We start from the raw sequence: 19893 nt of genomic DNA on the forward strand, positions 1-19893 counted from the left end.
GTCATGAAGGAACCGGACCACCTGGGTCCAGTACCCTTGGATGGGCAGGCAGGCCCAGAGCAGGTGAAAGAAGGAGGCGTTGGGGTGGCCACAGTTGGGACAGTTAGGGTCATGGTCTCGTCTGTATTTAGAGATGCGGTAGGGCATCAGGTACGATCTGTGGAGGATAAACATGTGGGTAAGGCGGTCAGAGAGCTTGGGGGAGACAGTTTTACAGTTAGTAAGGGCTTCCTCCCAATCCCCGTCAGTCACAGCGCCCAGGTCAGGCTCCCAACGGGTTTTCAACTGGTAGCCAGTGGTGGTTGCCACGGGCTGCAGAAGGTATGTGTAGAGTTGGGAGATGAGTCTCTTGTGGTCTGTTCCCGACACAATGTCAACTAGCAGGGGGACCTCGAGGGCTGGGATGGAGTTACCGAGCTGCGTGATGAGTGCGTGTCGGAGTTGAAGGAAGCGGAAGAACATGTGGTTGAGTAGTGCGAAGTTGTCTGAGTGTTTGGAATGGCCTAACCGATCCGCGAGCCACAACTTGCAACAGGTATACAACGCCCTTGTCGATCCACAAACCGTGGCAAGTTCGGGTAGGAGAGGGTTGTCCCAGAGGGGTGTGTGGAAGTGGGGAGAGGGTGCCCAGCCGAAGCGAATAGCAAGCTGCAGATTTTTTTTTTTTATATATACTAGAAATGGCAGTGATCAGCAACTTATAGTGGGACCGATAGTGTGGCAGCCAATCTGACACCAACATTACCAGTATCAATACTGCAGTAATCGGCGAGAATGCCATACACTGCCACTGCACTAATGAAACTGGCTGGGAAGGGGTTAACCTCTAGGGGCAATCAACGTGTTAACTGTGTGCCTAAAATGTGTAATATGTGCAGCGTTTACTAATAGATTTGACTATTTAATCTCCCTGCTTTGTAGAAAGAAAAAAACAGCCACATCTCAGGTCTATGTATAGAGCCCTGTGTTGTTAGTAAACCTTCAGCACCACTAAAATAATTGGTGCAATGATTAGCATTTAGACGCATTATAGTCTAGTTAACCCCTGAAGCCTTAACATTTTCCAAGTGGCAGGTTCCAGAAGAATGCTTTTTAGAAAAAGTAATAAAAAGCACTTTTTTTTGAGCCTGTGTGTAAAGCATTGCAGATCATTGGTGCCATGCAGGTCTCCTGCAGATCTAAGAGTGTATCTGTGTGTCCATACAGGCAAGCAGATACAATCTGACAGGAAGAATCAATGAACTACCACGGCGCTCCAGAGTGCCTTGGTAGTTCATTGAGAACTACAAGCATACAGTCGGAAAGGGAGTCGGGCCTTGTAGTTCATTCACACACACACACACACACACACACACAGCTGTGTGAATGAATGACGGGACCATGTGGGCGAAGCCCTGCACAGCAATGCCGATTTCAAAAAGCGACAGCTAGTACGGGGAACTTCTTCCCGTACTGCTGTCACAGGGAGGAGGAAAATCGGTGGAGTCTGCAGCATTAGCGACATGTCACATATGTTCCACCCTAAAAATGGGTGGAATATGTAAGCTGTTCCCAAAAGGTGAACTTATCCTTTAACGAAGATTTACTATAAAAAAAAAATGTATTTCAACCTTTTATAAAGACCCAAGGCCTTAAAAAGGTTGCAAACTTAAAGCGGTAGTTCACCCTCAATAACAACATTCTAGCATTAAATTAAGCATAGTAGCGCGAGCTACTGTATGCCTTTATTTATGTTTTTTGCCCCGTACTCACTGTGCAATCCTATAGTGAAGATTCCGACTCCCCGCGGGGAATGGGCGTTCCTATCCAGAGGGAAGATGATTGACGGCCGGCTATGGCACGTCACGCTCCCCGAAGATAGCCGGAGTAGGTCTCGGCTCTTCACGGCGCTATACGGCGCCTGCGCACAGACTAGGCGCAGGCGCCGTGAAGAGCCAAGTCCTATTTCGGCTATTTCCGGAGAAGCGTGACGCGCCAGAGCCGGCCGTCAATCATCTGCCCATTCCCCGCGGGGAGTCTGAATCTTCACTATAGGATTAAACAGTGAGTACGGGGCAAAAAATAAAAATAAAGGCATACTGTAGCTCGCGCTACTATGCTTAATTTAATGCTAGAATTTTTTTTTTTTTTTTTTTTATAGGGTGGTTAAATGCAAAACTTTTATTTTAGGTTTCAACTATCAAAAATTCATAGCAAAGTTTCGGAAAGAGAAAAAAGGTAAAAACCTAACACATACAGTTTCTACTAGAACAGAAAAGGTATCATTTTATACAGGCCGCAAAGCTTTCCTTACTTAGCACAGTGTTCATGCTAGTTGTCTATGCAAATATTTCCATTTTGAGGTTACAGCATAACATGTCCTTTGACACACACTTCACACCTTGGGAAGAGACTGTATACCGCAAGTCATATTTAAATACTTCATTGCTAAAACTGGATACAGAGGGGAGCAAAAATAAGTGATACACTCATAAGGCACTGGAAAAAAAAATGATGTACAACACTGACAGTTCCCATCATGTATGGAGTGCTTTATAGCCTGGGCTTTCATCAGAGTACTATAGGCACACTGACATAACCGTTTTGGGTAAATTCAGGCCAAATCAATGGGTTTGTTTTATTCCCATTACACGCCACAGTATATTATTTATTTTCCTTCACTTCCATGCTACTCTGCAAACAAAAGTTCTGCTGTCACAAACTGTTAGCAGGCACAGGCTCTTTATTGTAGAATAGAGAAAGGAGACATGCAATGTTGTAAAATAAAATAGACCTACCCGCAATCTCCTGCAAACAGAAAATGAGCTGTGCATGCACACCTCAGCTCACATCACTGCCACGCTCCCTGTGTTCCGGATTGACATCTTCCCAGCCCAGACAATGAAGACAGCTTAAGACAGGCACCCAGAAGAAGATGCCAGAGAGTTTTGTGGAGCATTGAAGAAAATGTAAGTTTAGCTCCCTTAAGTTCAGGAATCTGAAGAAAATACTGAGGTCCTGAGGGATGTCCAGGGTGCTCACAGCTATAACCTTCATGCTTCTGACATACAGTAAGCCAGGAGAATAGCACACTTGGTCAAAGCTGTGCACTTGCTAGTTTAGGTGTGAACCTAGACTTACTTTATGTGAGCCCAGTGCGGTCAAACCCTGTCCCTTTCATGCAAGATGGCTCAACATTTAGGCCGGCCATACATGGATTGAAATTTAGCCAGTTCAGCAGGGACTGTGACTTTAGATCCACATATGGGCACCCAATTGTACACAAGTCGATGATGGATCAATTTGTGTACAACCAATTTGTTGGGTGTTTCCCGTGCGATTATTGCCTCTTGCTATAAGCCAGCAACACCAATAATTGTGTTCTTCTGGCAGGGAAGGCTCAGAACAAAAAACAGCACTGTGGTAGAGATTCCCCCCATCAACACTGAATGTGTTGATGGGGGAATCAAGCTTTTATCTTTCTTTCCACCCGTGGTGGAAGGAAATAAAATTGCATAATGCACGACAAGCTTTACAGTGTCAGCCCTAGAAAAGCATTGACCATAGGCAACAACCACCATTAGATGCGAAAATGCCAGTAATAACGGTTTCAAGGCACAATGCATAAAAAGTATAGAAAGTTGAATATTTTACCAATACTAAAAAAAGTTGAGCAGTTAAAGAGGTTTTGCTGATAAATAAACCTTTTATGGAATCCAAACTCCTATAATGAAATTAAAACGTTCATTATCAAGTATGAAAAACAGATAGAGGTGACAGCATCGGGTTGCACGCGTCCTTTCTTAAACACCACCTTTTGCATACAGCACATAATTACTGGGGTTCAGACAGAGGCATGACTTATGTTCACATTAGACCCATCTACTACAATAATTATTTCTCTCCAGTGCATACATTTTTTTTTCCTGAAACATCGGAATCATCACCTACTATCCAGCCTATGGTATTAGTGGAATATTTGTGTATCAAATACTCTTCATGAACAAACAAGTTGGAGTTCATTCATACCAGAATGCATGCAACATGCACAGACATGCCTTTTAGTTATGTTGCATTTTTGAAAGACCCCATTTGACCTGAATAGCAAACTACAGGTCAATACACTTAAAATGCACCATGCAAGACCACATTAATGTGAACAGACACTATTGAAAACATAGGATTTTCCTGCTATAAATATAGCAAAGTGCAGAACCACAGTCTGGGGTGTAAATAAGCCCTTAATAAAAGATAATTACAAGATAGCCGCCTCAACTTTAGCACCAGCAGATGAAAATAACAAATAGTACCGCAGAACAAGATGGTGTGAATGCGTGGAACTCCTTTAGTTTACGACCATAAAAGTACACTGGTGTTAGATACTGAAGACATCCAGTGGGATTTGCGGAGCTTACGGAGGATTTCCTTTAGACCTGAATCATTCGGCCTGCTCGCTGATTCTTGTGTTTCTACAATTATCCTGAATTAAACAATACTTTTTACATACTAAAAATATATTCGTCTTTTTTTCCCCCCTTATGTGGGTATGCAACATCAGAAAGGCCACTAGAAATTACTGCTATACAATTATGCTTATGTTTACGTCTAAGAGAAAGGTCGTCTTATATGAATTGGAGGTTGCATATAACGTGCATAAAAATAAACCTGTTCGAACTATTTACCAAGACCACAAACTGCAAATTATAGTGGGCTTCTGGTTACCACATGTTATTGAAAAGTAAAATTGGCTATAGAGGTTTGAAAGGAAAAAAAAAAAAATTCACTTTAGCTGAAGCCCATAATTTATTCAGTTACCACACCAAACAGCTCATCTAGTCCACAGATTGGGCAACCTCCAACAAGAGGTGGTTGGATGGGTACGATGGGTCTTGCTTTTTTTTCTATTTTAATACAGAACCCCTAGGCCATGCTTCAACCACAGAGGCACAGACCTTATTCCTCAGACATGTACTTTTGCCTGTACTAATATGCCCAGGTTAATGTATTCCACAGACTCCAGCATGCCACGCATGAGGAAAACAGGGACAGATTGAAAAATCTGAATATATTATTATCCATAAGATTTTGTAGGCCACTTCACTGTTTTAGCACATCACTGCTACATGAATAATATTTTTATTATTATACAGGATTTAATAATAAAAATATTATTCAGGTAGCAGCGATATGCCAAAACCATGAAATGGCCTACAAAATCGTATGGATAGTGTATGTATATATATATATATATATATATATATATATATATATATATATATATATATATATATTCAGATTTTTCAATCTGTCCCTTTCACTGAAATAAAACCTAAAAAAAAACTTGTCGCAAATCGTGCTTGCCAACACGTTTAATAACTTTTTTTTTTGTACTCAAAAAAGGAAAGATAAAACCACAAGAATAAAATTATTAAAACCACAAGTTACACTTCTATAACAGACACTGGCGTATTTACACAGTGTGTAAAATGATGAGGCTGGAATTTGAAATAATGGCTCAACACATGTTTACCCTTCTCTGCAACCCAGATGTGTTCTGACCTGGTGATAAGTGGAAGGGCAGCTCAGGAAGGGCATGAGGTCAGCATGGATCTTATCTGGTCAAGGTGATACCTTTTCTTCTACTTAAAAAGCCTTTAAAAACCTCCCCAGTCTACAGTCTAGTTGTTTATGCCGGTATACACATTGCTTTCTAAAGCCCAAAAAACAAATAGCATTGCAGCTTACAAGTCCTTAGCATGTGTAGTAGCTGCATTCGTTGGTTTCCTTTTTTTTTCCCTTCAATTTACATTTGGTGATCATGTCATACTTCCTGTCCTAGGGTGACAATGCGCTCTCACGGCAATGAATCTATGGAGGTGCAGTGTTGTCAACACTGGGCTGCTTGCGCCTGATGTGGACTACAAAACACCTCCCCTTCATAGCATAGGAACAAGGGGTTTTGAAATCTACAGAGGTGACTAAGGTGGAGATCATCATATGAGATTTTAGTGCAGTGGAGAAAAACTGGAAGTTAAAAGCTCACCTCATTTCTGGCAGGATTACTCTGGGTAATATTTTGTACTTGCAGCATTTTTTAAAGAGGCAAAACATAAAAATTCACATGTATTGCGGGAATTTGCTTTTTTTTCTCCGTCCAGATCCACACTTCATCATGGAAAGTAACTTTTTAATTTTATAAAAGGGGTAACTGCAGTTTCAGGTAACCTCCCCAGCATGACTCTTTTGCCCCCTTATTTTTATTTATTTCATTCACTTCTATAACACTGTCAATTTACGCCGCACTTTACATATATAATTGTGCATTCACATTAGTCCCTGTCCTCAAGGAGCTTACAATCTTAGGTCCCGAATTCAAATTCATCATACAAATAGTTGGGCCAATTTAGACAGGATCCAATTAACCTACCAGCATGTCTTTGGAGTGTTGGAGGAAACCCACACAGGCACAGGGAGAACATGCAAACTCCAGGCAGGTGGTGATATAGTTGGGTATTTGAACAGACAACCTTAGTACTGCTAGGCAGATTTTAAATACAGGCTTCTGGCCCTGAATCTATTCCCAACTACTCAAAAGCCAAAGCTTTTTTCCCCCCCTAAATTTTGGATAGAGTAAGGAGTAGTTATAATCACCATTTTTTTTTTGCAGTATCCCATAGGGGAGGTTGATTTTTACAGCTCAAGGCATAAGAAGCGAGAGCAGCGCTCTCAAAGTTAGGGAAATACCCTCTTATGCCAGTTACACCACCCCAAAGCACATCTATAAAACGTAGCTGAATTACAGAACACTGAAATTCACCATAAAACGTGTGCTGCGCCATGACTGTTCAGTGCATGCAGGTGCATTACAGCCCATGCAGTTTAATTGGGATGCCCAATATGCAAAAAAAAAAAAAACATGTGCACTGCAGCACACTTGGTTCTGGTGTGAATGCGCTTTTAGAAGTGGAGATATTCCAACAAGGAAAATTGTTGCAGTGACAAATGAACATTTTTGATTTTTCCTGCCTTTTATTCCTGACAAAAATAATCACCTCGTCAAATAAAGATGCATCTTTAGCGAAGACAGGCAAATTGAAGGCAAAACTAAAAAAAATGTGCCCTCAACTTCACTTGCAGTGTTTTGTAAAAAATACATTGTGCGTACCTGAATATAAAAAAACTTAATATTTATTAAAAAAAATTGTGGAAAGAAATGGGTGTAAATACTGTTGATGCTGACTTTTAAATGTTAGGCACTTGCATGTCCACGAACCCAGCGGTGTCCTCAATCGAGCCAATTGAAAGATTGGCTATTGGGTGCTGGCGCCACCACCTTGACTAAGGGACACCGGCGGTGAAGCCTTGCTGCTTCACAGCCGACTACAGCGCATTCCAGCTGCGAGGGAGCGGGGGGGGGGGGGGTGTGTACGGGACTGAGCAGGAAGTGGGCTCTGGTACCTGTAAAAACCAAGTACCCGCTCCCCCCAAAAACGGTGCCAAATGTGGCAGCGGGGGTAGCAGGTAGACAAGCAGAGCTACTCATTTCAGGTGGAGCTCCGCTTTAGGTTTTAACAAACATATCATACTTACCCGCTCTGTGCAATAGTTTTGTACAGAGTGGCCCCAAACCTCCACTTTAGGGTCTCTAGCCGCTCCTCCACCATTGGGCGTGCCCCCACAGCAAGCCACTTACTATGTGGGCACTCATGCTGGCTCGATCCTGAATCGGGCTGTGTGTGCCTATTGACACACACACACACACACACACACAGCACAGGTTGGTCCCACCCCTTCCTCACAGGATTTGATTGACAGCAACAGGAGTCAAGGTTTCTGCTCTTCCTGTGGGGGAAAAACAGAGAGGAGCACCTCTGTTCTTGGGCTCAGCATTGAACTGATATCAGGCTCAGGGGGGTATTTAGGGAGGGGGCTGTGAAGAAGCTGACCATGGAAGGCCTTTTTAACCACTTGCCGACCGCCTCATGTAAATATACGTCAGCAGAATGGCACGGACAGGCACATGTACGTACCGGTACGTCCTCTGCTTGACGTGGGTCGGGGGTCCGATCGGGACCCCCCCCTCCCCCGGTACATGCGGCGGTCGGCAAGCCTCGGGGAGCGATCCGGGACGACGGCGCGGCTATTCGTTTAGAGCCGCCCCGTCGCGATCGCTCCCCGGAGCTGAAGAACGGGGAGAGCCGTATGTAAACACGGCTTCCCCGTGCTTCACTATGGCGGACCATCGATCGAGTGATCCCTTTTATTAGGGAGACTCGATCGATGATGTCAGTCCTACAGCCACACCCCCCTACAGTTGTAAACACACACAAAGTGAACCCTAAATGTTACAGCGCCCCCTGTGTTTAACTCCCAAACTGCAACTGTCATTTTCACAATAAAGAATGCAATTTAAATGGATTTTTTGCTGTGAAAATGACAATGGTCCCAAAAATGTGTCAAAATTGTCCGCCATAATGTCGCAGTCACGTAAAAAATCGCTGATCGCCGCCATTAGTAGTAAAAAAATAAAAATGCAATAAAACTATCCCCTATTTTGTAAACGCTATAAATTTTGCGCAAACCAACCGATAAACGATTATTGCAAGTTTTTTTTACCAAAAATAGGTAGAAGAATACGTATCGGCCTAAACTGAGGGGAAAAAAAATGTTATATATGTTTTTGGGGGATATTTATTATAGCAAAAAGTAAATATTGCATTTTTTTCAGAATTGTCGCTCTATTTTTGTTTATAGCGCAAAAAATAAAAACCGCAGAGGTGATCAAATACCACCAAAAGAAAGCTCTATTTGTGGGGAAAAAAGGACGCCAATTTTGTTTGGGAGCCACGTCGCACGACCGCGCAATTGTCTGTTAAAGGGACGCAGTCCCGAACTGTAAAAACCCATTGGGTCTTTAGGCAGCATATTGGTCCGGGGCTTAAGTGGTTAATCTTAATGCAGAGAATGCATTAAAAGGTTAAAAAACATAAGCCTTTACAACCACACAGTTTTTCTTTTTTTTTTCTAACAGTAGTTAGAACGAGATGGAATAGAAGACAAGTCACACATCTCATAAGACTGCCTGACCAGTATGGCACAGCAAGAGTTAATTGATTGTTCAGAGCTATCTCTGCTTGGTCTCAGGTATATTCCCACAGGACTTTTATCACACAGTAGGCAACACAAGCAAACAATCTGGGCAGAGTCTAGCCTTTGTTTAGGACCAGCCTCTTCCTGTGTTATTCAGGCTTTTGTGCGAGAGTGTGCTCATAGAAGCAGAAGCCACCACAAGCAATACACATCACACCAAGCTCTGGACTTTCTTTATGCTTAAAACTTTGCCTTGTGGGCTATATTCGCTCATAATTTTTACAGGAAACTTTGCTGGACAGCAGCAAACGAGAGAGTCCTCCTCTGAAGTTTGCATATTCGACAAACACGGCAAGACTGAAAATATACCTCTTTCTCAGCAATGGATCTTGTGCTGCTCTTAAAGATTACAGTATTATTTACTTGCTTGATCTACTGCCACCTGGAATAAAAGGCGCAACGCTGTAAAAGGTAACACGGATTTCTGGAACAGAGAATTCAAAGGAAGTCATGAAACTTCAATTGTGGAGATGCTAAAGACTGTAAATTTGCAAGTGGAACGTACAGCACATCGTGGAAACAAACTAACAGGAAAATCGCCTGAGTGATACCCGGAGCTGGTTTGAGATCATTCCTGCTGGACCTCTGGATGACTGCAAGAGGAAGCTCCAAGCTGGCCGCACGTGTGCACAGGTAGGAGATCGGTGACCGGTAAATACACAGCTCGACAAAGGGCTGGTACAATTTGCCTGACGTGTTTGGACTATTGTCGAAGATGGTAAACAATACTACGCACTGTCCAGTGGATGACGAATTTAAGTACATCCTGTATGGATGTATATTTAGCATGGTGTTTGTGCTTGGCCTGATATCAAACTGCGTTGCTTTGTACATCTTTATTTGCACCTTAAAAGTGCGGAATGAAACCACAACGTACATGATAAATTTGGCCATATCTGACCTCCTCTTTGTGTTTACACTGCCTTTTCGGATTTTCTACTTTGCGGCAAGGAACTGGCCTTTTGGAGACATACTGTGCAAGATATCGGTGACTCTGTTTTACACCAACATGTACGGAAGTATCCTGTTTCTCACTTGCATCAGTGTGGACCGTTTTTTAGCAATTGTACATCCATTTCGGTCAAAGACCATCAGGACAAAATTGAAGGCAAAAATTACTTGTGGGCTGGTTTGGCTTATTGTGCTCACAGGAAGTGTCCCGGCAAGCTTTTTCAGATCAACAAATACAAAGAATAACAGCTCTTCAGAGTCATGCTTTGAGAACTTCTCTAACGATACCTGGAAAACGTATCTATCAAAGATTGTCATTTTCATTGAAATCGTAGGTTTCTTCATCCCCCTCATACTTAACGTCTTCTGTTCAACCATGGTATTAAGGACTCTGAAGAAGCCAGTGACCTTAAGCAGAAGCAAGCTCAACAAAAGGAAGGTGCTATTGATGATCGTTGTTCACCTGGTAATCTTTTGCTTCTGTTTCATACCCTATAACATAAATCTGGTGCTTTACTCGCTTATGAGAACTCAGGCTTTTAGCAACTGCTCTGTGCAAGCAGCAGTCAGGACTATGTACCCCATTACACTCTGCATAGCAGTATCAAACTGCTGCTTTGACCCCATTATTTACTATTTTACATCGGAGACCATTCAAAATTCTATCAAAAAGAGGAACCGTATTATGAGGAAGGATTCACGTTTCTCTGAAACCATTGGATCAGACAATTTTATTCAGCATAACTTACAGTCTCTAAAAGCAAAAATATTTGAGAATGAGTCTACCATATGACAATGGCAGCTTTCTGCAGTATGTAAGCGGCTTTAGGCACTAACAAGCTAAATACTGTTTATACGAAAACTGGTACAGTATACTGTACCATCACAAGGCATGTCTGTTTAGGGAAACTATGAGAAGCCCTAAATGAATGTTAGAAGTCTTTGGAGCTTTTGCACAAGGTGGCTGCATGGAGGTTACAGGGGGTCTTACATCTGTTGGGGGATGGACAGAACAGGATACACATGATGAAAAAAATGGTGGATTCTTTCTTAAAACAGGAAAAGCCAACTAAAACCCCAACATAAATAAAATGTCTGTCCACGTCCTCAGTATACTTCACTGGAGGTCTGGATCATCTTAACATAGATTTACAATGGAAAATTTAAACAGTATTTTTCTAAAACAAATCCACTGCTGGTCACTCTAAAATAGATGTTGTTCCTTAAAAATATAGGTGCAGCCTTGGCTTTGTGATCTCCAACCCGCAGCAAGGTAAAGTCCACCAGTCTTGTGATTAAAATGTGTGAAATAGTAGAGCTGCTATCACCTCAACAGGCATGAGGTTAAAAAAAAGAATCTAGCTTCTACTTAGTTGTTAGGAGGTTTCAGTATTTGCATGAATGGCTGCTGTTCACATATAGTATGCATATTTAAAATTTGTTGCTGCTGAACAATTTACAAAGCAGCCAAGCTCTGTCTGCATATTTGGGAGGAAAAGAATGGTAATAACAGTATCCTTCTTATAGAAGGCAAATTCATTTAGTATATTACTGAATGCCAGAATTGCATTTTACATGCCAAATGCCCTTTATAAACACTGTATATGTAAAATTGTAATCTATTCTACTCTGTAGTGACTGAATTGTGAATGTATTTAAAGTTGGCACTTTATACACAATGAAATGGTCAACTGCTGTTCTGTTCCATTAAAATATTGTCTTCAGAAGTAAAATCTTTAGTTATTAATTCCTAAATTGTTGCTCTCTACTCTTTTATAATATGTGCAGTGCGCACTATGGCGCAGAGTTTGTACAAGGTAGCTAGTCATACATTGTTGAAATTCTGCCATCATAGTCATCATCGATGAATAGAAATTAGCTAGTATCACACTGTTTGCCACAAAATTTTCAGCATGCTGGCAAATTCCTGAGGTTATTTATTATATGGTTTTCTTTTGTATGCAAAATAGGAAGGTTTCTGTCATGTATGCATGGATTCAATGGTTGCATGCATTTGTTGCTCAGATTGTGGCAAGAACAGTCACAAGGAACTCTTATTATTAAGTTAAACTATGAGACTGTGGGGTTGATTTACTAAAACTGTGAAAAATCTGATGTAGTTGTGCATGGTAGCCAATCAGCTTCTAACTTCAGCTTGTTCAATGAAGCTTTGACCATAAGGCCTCATGCACACTGGATGTTTTTACAGCTGCTGTTTTTCCCCAGCATGTTTTCCTATGTGCCCATGCACACATAGGCTGTTATCAGCGTTTTCTTGGCTGGAAAAAAAAAAAAACATAACTAGTGGGCTTTAGCCCTGGTTCACATTAATATAATTTGACATGTCAAATAACATGCCAAATCGGCGGCAATTGCACCGTCCTAATTGGTACGACGCCGCATTTGCGGTGCCGCACCGATCCCAAAAAGTCGTTCTGTACTACTTTTGGAGATTTTTGGGTGCGATTTCCATTGACATCTGTGCAGCAACCCTGCAAAGATGTCTCCGAAATCGCCCCTGAATTTGGGACTGACACGAGTTCCGCTGAACTTGCACAATTTCATTCCCGTAGTCAGTATGAAAAACGCAGCTATTCTGCGTTTATCAGCGTTCAAGCCATACGCTTTTGTGGGAGTTTTTTGCTAAAAAATGCTACAGCTGAAAAATACTCAACAACTCTACTACAAAAGCTCTGCAAAACTCCCTCTACAGCCAACACTACTGGCGTTTTTTAAACATCCAGTGTGCACGAGTCCTAGAACCCAGAAGCTGATTGGGTTCTAGGCAGACCTGCACCAGATTTTGCATTCTCCTGTTTTACAAAGGCTGGCCATACATTATACAATTTTCTTGTACAATTTTCCATAAAATTTACCAAAAAACATATAATCTAAGATTGACTTCCAATTTGTATGCAATCAGGCAGGCCTTTGCACTACATAGTTGAAGGTAAATCTAAAAGGAAATTGAACAAGAACATTGTGTAACGTGTGGCCAGCTTAAATCAACCCCTGTGAGTCAAGCAATACGGTGAAGAGGGCGCTGCTAAACATCGCTCTGGCTAGAAATGGCAAGAAGCAAGGTGTGGCTGAGTATAAGAAAAACAAGTAAAACATGTGGTGACTTGAATATGCAATAGTCACCTAGTTTGTGTGCAGTTTAATGAAAACGTCAGACGTGCCAAAGTAAAAAGAGTTCGATTTGTGTCGTATACGAGAGACCACTTACACCAGCTCAGTCAACTGCCATGCATTCAATGCATGCTTGTTAAATCAGAGTCAGCACTCCTTCCCACCTTGAAATAATAATAAAAATTATATATATATATATATATATATATATATAAATAAATCTCAAAAGTGGAAAGAGAGAAAAAAGAAAAAAAGTACTGTATATATTATTTAACCGGAAAAGTTTACAATTAAAAGCTGTTCAATTTAATGACTGTCATTTTATTTCATGTGAGGCATTCATCAGGCTCAGCCCTTCAGTTTCCTAAATGCCTTTTATTTTTAATATCTTTGGTAATCAACATTAACAACTTTCAATAACTACAAATGACGTCTTTGTACATTTTGCTGTCAGGTCAGCGTAAATGTTTAACTGGATGCTGTTAAGAAAGACAGGAATTGTGTAAAATGTGGGCCGGTGATGAATCACTTTGTGAAGGAGTTTACAGCGGATAGGTTTTACTCACAGGGAACGTCTGCTCTGTTAAGACATGCCAAAGATGCATTATCACTAAGTTCAAGCAACTCCTTTTCCTTAGGGCAAATGGAGGAAAAGGGTGATGTGCACACGCCGGTCACTGTTCAAGTGGTTTATTCAGCTGAATGCTCTTCCCATACCATCCACCCACGTGCTTTCACTAATCAATTCAAGCCTTGGCCCTGCAGAAGTTATTGCTCTTAGAACAAAAGCCTTCCTGCTGCAGGGTGTTTGCCCCGCCAAACAGCTTGAGTTGCACTCCTGTAATTTGGTTCATCTAAACAGGGCAGCACATAACATTACTTTACAACCTAAATGAAGCAATATGAAAACATTTTCTACATATTACAATGTAAATTAAGGTAGAAAAAGTAATGGACATTTACAACAAATCTAATGACGAATGGATGCACAGCAAAATTTTGACCAACTTACACATTTTTACTAAATATGTCAGTGCCTGGATTAATAGTTTACAAAAAATATTTGTACATTTCCCGGGTGCACTATCATTTTGAATAGCTGCATTGTCCAAAGGTTTGTCTTGACACCCTGGGGTTTATTTACTAAAGGCAACTAGCACTCTGCAAGAGCATTTGCTCCGAAGCTTAGCTCCATGAACAGACTTCCATCAGCCAATCACATGCAAGCAAAAATGCTTTTTTCCCTTGCATGCGATTGGGTATTCTTTGCAATGCTTTACCTCATTTACTATGCTCTGGAGAAACTGCACTTTTCAACAGTCTATTTGCCTTTAGTAAATCAACTCCACTGCATCATGCTGTGCAGACACGTTGAATTGAAGAGTTAAAAAAAGTGACAAACTCAGATTTTATCTTTTTACCAATGATTACATAGGAATGCCAGTATGAATAGTAGGCAACATGCATGTTTTGCCTTGCAGTAGTGTAAACTTTCCTTACATGTGTCAGATTTACTGTAATGAGCAACATGAAACGACAGAGTTTAAAGTGAAACTTTACTCTTCCAATCAACATTGATTATTTTTAATCCTTATGCTGCTAGCATTAGTAAACAGATGGGAAAGCATATTATTCACTGGTTTAAAAAAAAAAAAAATCCAAATTTCTTCAGTTTCTTCCTGGTTTCTGGTCTAGGCAAATTATGTCATACACCCCAGGAGTCTTCAGGAGGGGTTTTCTCAGCTAAGCACGCTCACCTGCATGCTTAAAAGGGGTTGTAAACCCTCATGTTTTTTCACCTTAATGCAGCATATGCATTAACTACTTGCCGACCAGCCGCCATCATTCTACGGCGGCAGGTCGGCTCTCCTGGGCGAGAGCACGTAGTATAACGTCAGCTCTCTGAGCGGCCACTAGGGGCGCTCGCCCCCGACTCCCGTGCGATCGCTCGTTACAGAGCGGGGACCGGGAGCTGTGTGTGTAAACACACAGCTCTCGGTCCTGTCAGCGGGGGAAATGCTGATCTTCTGTTCATACAATGTATGAACAGAGGATCAGTGTTTCCCCTAGTGAGGCCACCCCCCCCCCCACAGTAAGAACACACCCAGGGACATACTTAACCCCTTCCCCGCCCCCTAGTGTTAACCCCTTCACTGCCAGTGGCACTGATCGCTATTAAAAATGCCACTGGTCCCAAAAATGTGTCAAAAGTGTCCGAAGTGTCCGCCATAATGTCGCAGTACCGAAAAAAAAAATCGCTGATCGCCGCCATTAGTAGTAAAAAAAATATATTAATAAAAATGACATAAAAATACCCCCTATTTTGTAAACGCTATAACTTTTGCGCAAACCAAACGCTTATTGCGATTTTTTTTTTACGAAAAATACGTAGAAGAATACGTCTCGGCCTAAACTGAGGAAAAAAAATGTTTTTTTATATATTTTTGGGGGATATTACAGCAAAAAGTAAAAAATATTCATTTTTTTCAAAATTGGCGCTCTATTTTTGTTTATAGCGCAAAAAATAAAAACCGCAGAGGTGATCAAATACCACCAAAAGAAAGCTATTTGTGGGGAAAAAAAGGACGCCAATTTTGTTTGGGAGCCACGTCGCACGACCGCGCAATTGTCAGTTAAAGCGACGCAGTCCCGAATCGCAAAAAAGTGCTCTGGTCTTTGACCAGCAATATGGTCCGGGGGGTAAGTGGTTAAGGTGAAAAAACTTCTGTCACTGACCAGCCCCCCGTTTTACTCACCCAGAGTCCTGTATTGGGACGCCGGAGACACGCTCTTCCCCTCTGTCCGGTGTCTCGCCTATTGATTGGATAGATCGATAGCAGCACAGCCATTGGCTCCCGCTGCTGTCAATCAAATCCAATGTCTATGGACGCAAATGGTGGACTCGGAAGCACACCCGCAAGGTAACCCCCTGGGAGACCGCTTCTCCTAGGGGGATATACAATACAGGTAGGAAATACCAGCGTCACCGGGGACCCCAGAATTTGAGGATCGGGGCCACTCTGTGCAAAATGAATCAGTAGAGGCAAGTATGAGGTTTGTTATTTAAAAAAAAAAAAAAAAAAACGTAAAAATCACTTTAACCACTTCCAAACCGCTGTACGACTTTATACGGCCTAACTTTAAAGATGGATATCTCGGTAACGGCAGCAGCTGCTGCCACAACCGAGGTATCCATCTTTAGTGTGAGCGGTTCTGTTAACGATAACGGCGGTCCCCGCACCCTCCGCCGCTTACCGGAGCCGTCGGTAGCGGCGGAGATCGGGTCCGTTCGGCAGCTGTGTGGGGTTGCGAGTGAGGGAAAAAAAAAAAAATCGCCCCCACCCGTCCCCATAGCTCTGCTGGGCGGAAGTGACGTCAAAACGTCAGTCCCGCCCAGCGTCTTAAAGAAACATTTTTTTTTTTTTGTCATTTGAAAAAATGACAGTTTCAATTTTTTATTTTTTTTTTGCATTTTAGTCTAAATATGAGATCTGAGGTCTTTTTGACCCCAGATCTCATATTTAAGAGGACCTGTCATGCTTTTTTCTATTACAAGGGATGTTTACATTCCTTGTAATAGGAATAAAAGTGATATTTTTTTTTTTCCCAGTGTAAAAAATAATAAAATAAATAAAAAATGTAAAGCACCCCGTCCCGACGAGCTCGCGCGCATACGCGAGTAGCGCCCGCATATGAAAACGGTGTTCAAACCACACAAGTGAGGTATCGCCGCGATCGTTCGTGCGAGAGCAATAATTATAGCTTAGACCTACACTGTAACTCAAAAAATGCAACCTATAGAATTTTTTAAACGTCGCCTATCGAGATTTTTAAGGGTAAAAGTTTGACGCCATGCCACAAGCGTTCGCAATTTGTAAGCGTGACATGTTGGGTATCATTTTACTCGGCGTAACATTATCTTTCACAATATATAAAAAAATTGGGCCAAATTTATTGCGGTCTTATTTTTTAATTAAAAAAAGTGAATTTTTTCCAAAAAAAGTGCGCTTGTAGGACCGCTGCGCAAATATGGTGTGACAAAAAGTATTGCAATGATCGCCATTTTATTCTCTAGGGCATGGGTGCTCAACCTGTGGCTCTCCAGCTGTTGCGGAACTACAATTCCCATGAGGTATTGCAAGCCGCTGACAGGTACAAGCATGTCTCCCAAAGGCTGAGGCATTATGGGAATTGTAGTTTTGCAACAGCTGGAGAGCCACAGGTTGAGCACCCATGCTCTAGGGCAGGGATAAGCAATTAGCGGACCTCCAGATGTTGCCAAACTACAAGTCCCATGAGGCATAGCAAGACTCTGACAGCATCAAGCATGACACCCAGAGGCAGAGGCATGATGGGACTTGTAGTTTGGCAACAGCTGGAGGTCCGCTAATTGCTTATCCCTGCTCTAGGGTAATAGAAAAAAATAAATATATAATGTTTGTGGGTTTTAAGTAATTTTCTAGCAAAAAAAACTGTTTGTCTTGTAAACACAAAATCTGAAAAACACCCAAAGTAGAGAAGTGGTTAAGCTAAAGGCAGATGGATTCCAGGAAGTAAATGCTACATAAATTTGCCCTTACTCAAGATGGCCATGGCCAGAAATGCTAGGGGGATGTTTTCAAAGTGATTGCTAAACAAAATAAAGCACGGAGACATGGATACATTGGGGCGTTTGCTTTGAATATTACAAATTAAATCATGTTTGTGGTGTATAGATGCAGTAAAGATCCGCTTTAAGTATGTGTTGGCAATTTACTGTCCGTTCAGCTGACCTGGTGCACATTTGCTATTCAGCAAAGCTCAATTCAAACCAGAAACAAGGTCAAAAGGCACCTCCATGACCACTCATTCAAAGCTATAGGAGGCCACATTGCAGAAAGACTGAACCACGCATCCACACTGCTTGTGCTAGCAATAATTTTGCACTCTCCAGTTTTTGTAAACTAACCCCAACAAGTCAAAAGGTCTAAAATGGCACATGCTTTGTAAGTGAAACTGCATGAAATGGTTCTTGGTAAAGGAATGTTAATTAGAAGTTCCAGAAACATCAATCCTACAAATCACATAAAAGCCACAATGTTTGTGCTTTAAAAAAAAAAAATCCCCTACGCTTTGCAGGTACGCTTTTCTAAAGCATTACAAAAACAAAACATGGGAAGTAGGTTGTGTCTACTTTTACTTTGCGGTTTTTATGCTTCAAGTAAGCTTTCCTGAAGCATTACAGAAACAAAACAAAAAGGTTACACTATTTTTATACATTGTATTTCATAATTTTCCATGCGACAAGAGATGTGAAAAGCTGTTCTGATTACTATACATCAGTAGTCTCCAAACAGAGGCCAGGGGCCCGATGTGGCCCTTTGCTTGGTTTTATCTGACCCTTGGAGAAATATTTAATCCAACGTTGGGGCACAGTTCCTCCCAATGACGCAAACGATGGGGCACACTTTCTCTCACTGACACCAAAGATGGGACCAAGGTTTACTCCCACTGATGCTGGGGCATTTTCTACTTCCAATAGCTGCAGTCTGGCCCCCCTAAAGTCTGAAAGACAGTAAACTGGCCCTTTGTTTAATATGTTTGGAGACCCCCGCTATACATGATGCCATTTTTATGGCAATTTTTAGAAGCTTTCCATAAAAGATAGAGTTAGTCTACACCATCTTGACACAATGGGGTAGATTCACAAAGCGAGTACGCCGGTTCCTGCGTCGTATCTTTAGTTTGAATCCTCAAACCAAGATACGACGGCATCTGGGTTAGATCCGACAGGCGTACGGCTTCGTACGCCTTTGGATCTTAGATGCAATACTTTGGCGTCCGCTGGGTGGCGTTTGCGTCGTTTTCCGCAAATTAGCTAATTCCGACGATCCACGAACGTACGCGCGGCCGTCGCATTCTCTTACGTCGTCTGTAGTCGGCTTTTTCCAGCGTATAGTTAAAGCTGGTATTTCTTCGCGTATAGTTAGACTTGTCATGTTAAGTATGGCCGTCGTTCCCGCGTTTAATTAGAATTATTTTTTTCCTTTTTTTTTTTCGCAAGTTGTCCGTGAATCAGAATGGACGTTAGTCACGACTAAGCAAAAAAAATGACGTCATTTAGCGCAAAGCACGGCGGGAAATTTCAGAACGGAGCATGCGCAGTTCGATCGGTGCGGGGACGCGCTTCATTTAAATGAAACATGCCTTCCCCTCCGATTTGAATTAGGCGCCCTTACGCCGCAAGAGATACACTACGCCGCCGTAACTTACAGCGCAAATTCTTTGAGGATTCAAAGCAGCCAAAAGAAAGTTACAGCGGCTTAGCGTATCTCACATACGCTGCACCAAACTAATTGTATGTGAATCTACCCCAATGTTTTTACATTGTCTCTTACTTTCAGGGAACCAATACATTTAATTGGGTGTAAAACTAGATTGCAATTACCCATCAAATTACATTGCAATCGTTTTGCCACCACAATTTTTGATTATTTGGTTTCTCAAAAGCCAATTGAAAGCTTCCAAACTTGCCTCATTTAAAACCAGCGTAAAAATGAAATACAAAGACATAAAAAAAAAAAAAGAAAAAAAAAAAAAGCGCTTCTCCACAATTTTTTTTCCCCTTGATGTATGTACCGTATGTACAGAAACAGTAAAAGGTATTCCAGTCAGGTTTTAATGCGGTCTATATTGGAAAGC

At 41.7% G+C, this 19893-nt stretch overlaps 2 protein-coding genes across 3 annotated transcripts in view; one reads left to right on the forward strand and one right to left on the reverse strand.

Annotated features, from left to right (window-relative positions):
• The window catches only part of RB1 (RB transcriptional corepressor 1), a 231141-nt gene that overhangs the window by 81056 nt on the left and 130192 nt on the right, over positions 1-19893 (reverse strand). The window lies entirely within an intron of this gene.
• On the forward strand, positions 9204-11827 carry LPAR6 (lysophosphatidic acid receptor 6). The gene has a single exon (XM_040341235.1). It carries the CDS (start codon positions 9845-9847, stop codon positions 10871-10873), a length of 1029 nt encoding a protein of 342 aa, XP_040197169.1. The 5' UTR covers positions 9204-9844; the 3' UTR covers positions 10874-11827.

Source organism: Rana temporaria, chromosome 2 (genome assembly GCF_905171775.1).
Source record: "Rana temporaria chromosome 2, aRanTem1.1, whole genome shotgun sequence".
NCBI classification, from domain to species: domain Eukaryota; kingdom Metazoa; phylum Chordata; class Amphibia; order Anura; family Ranidae; genus Rana; species Rana temporaria.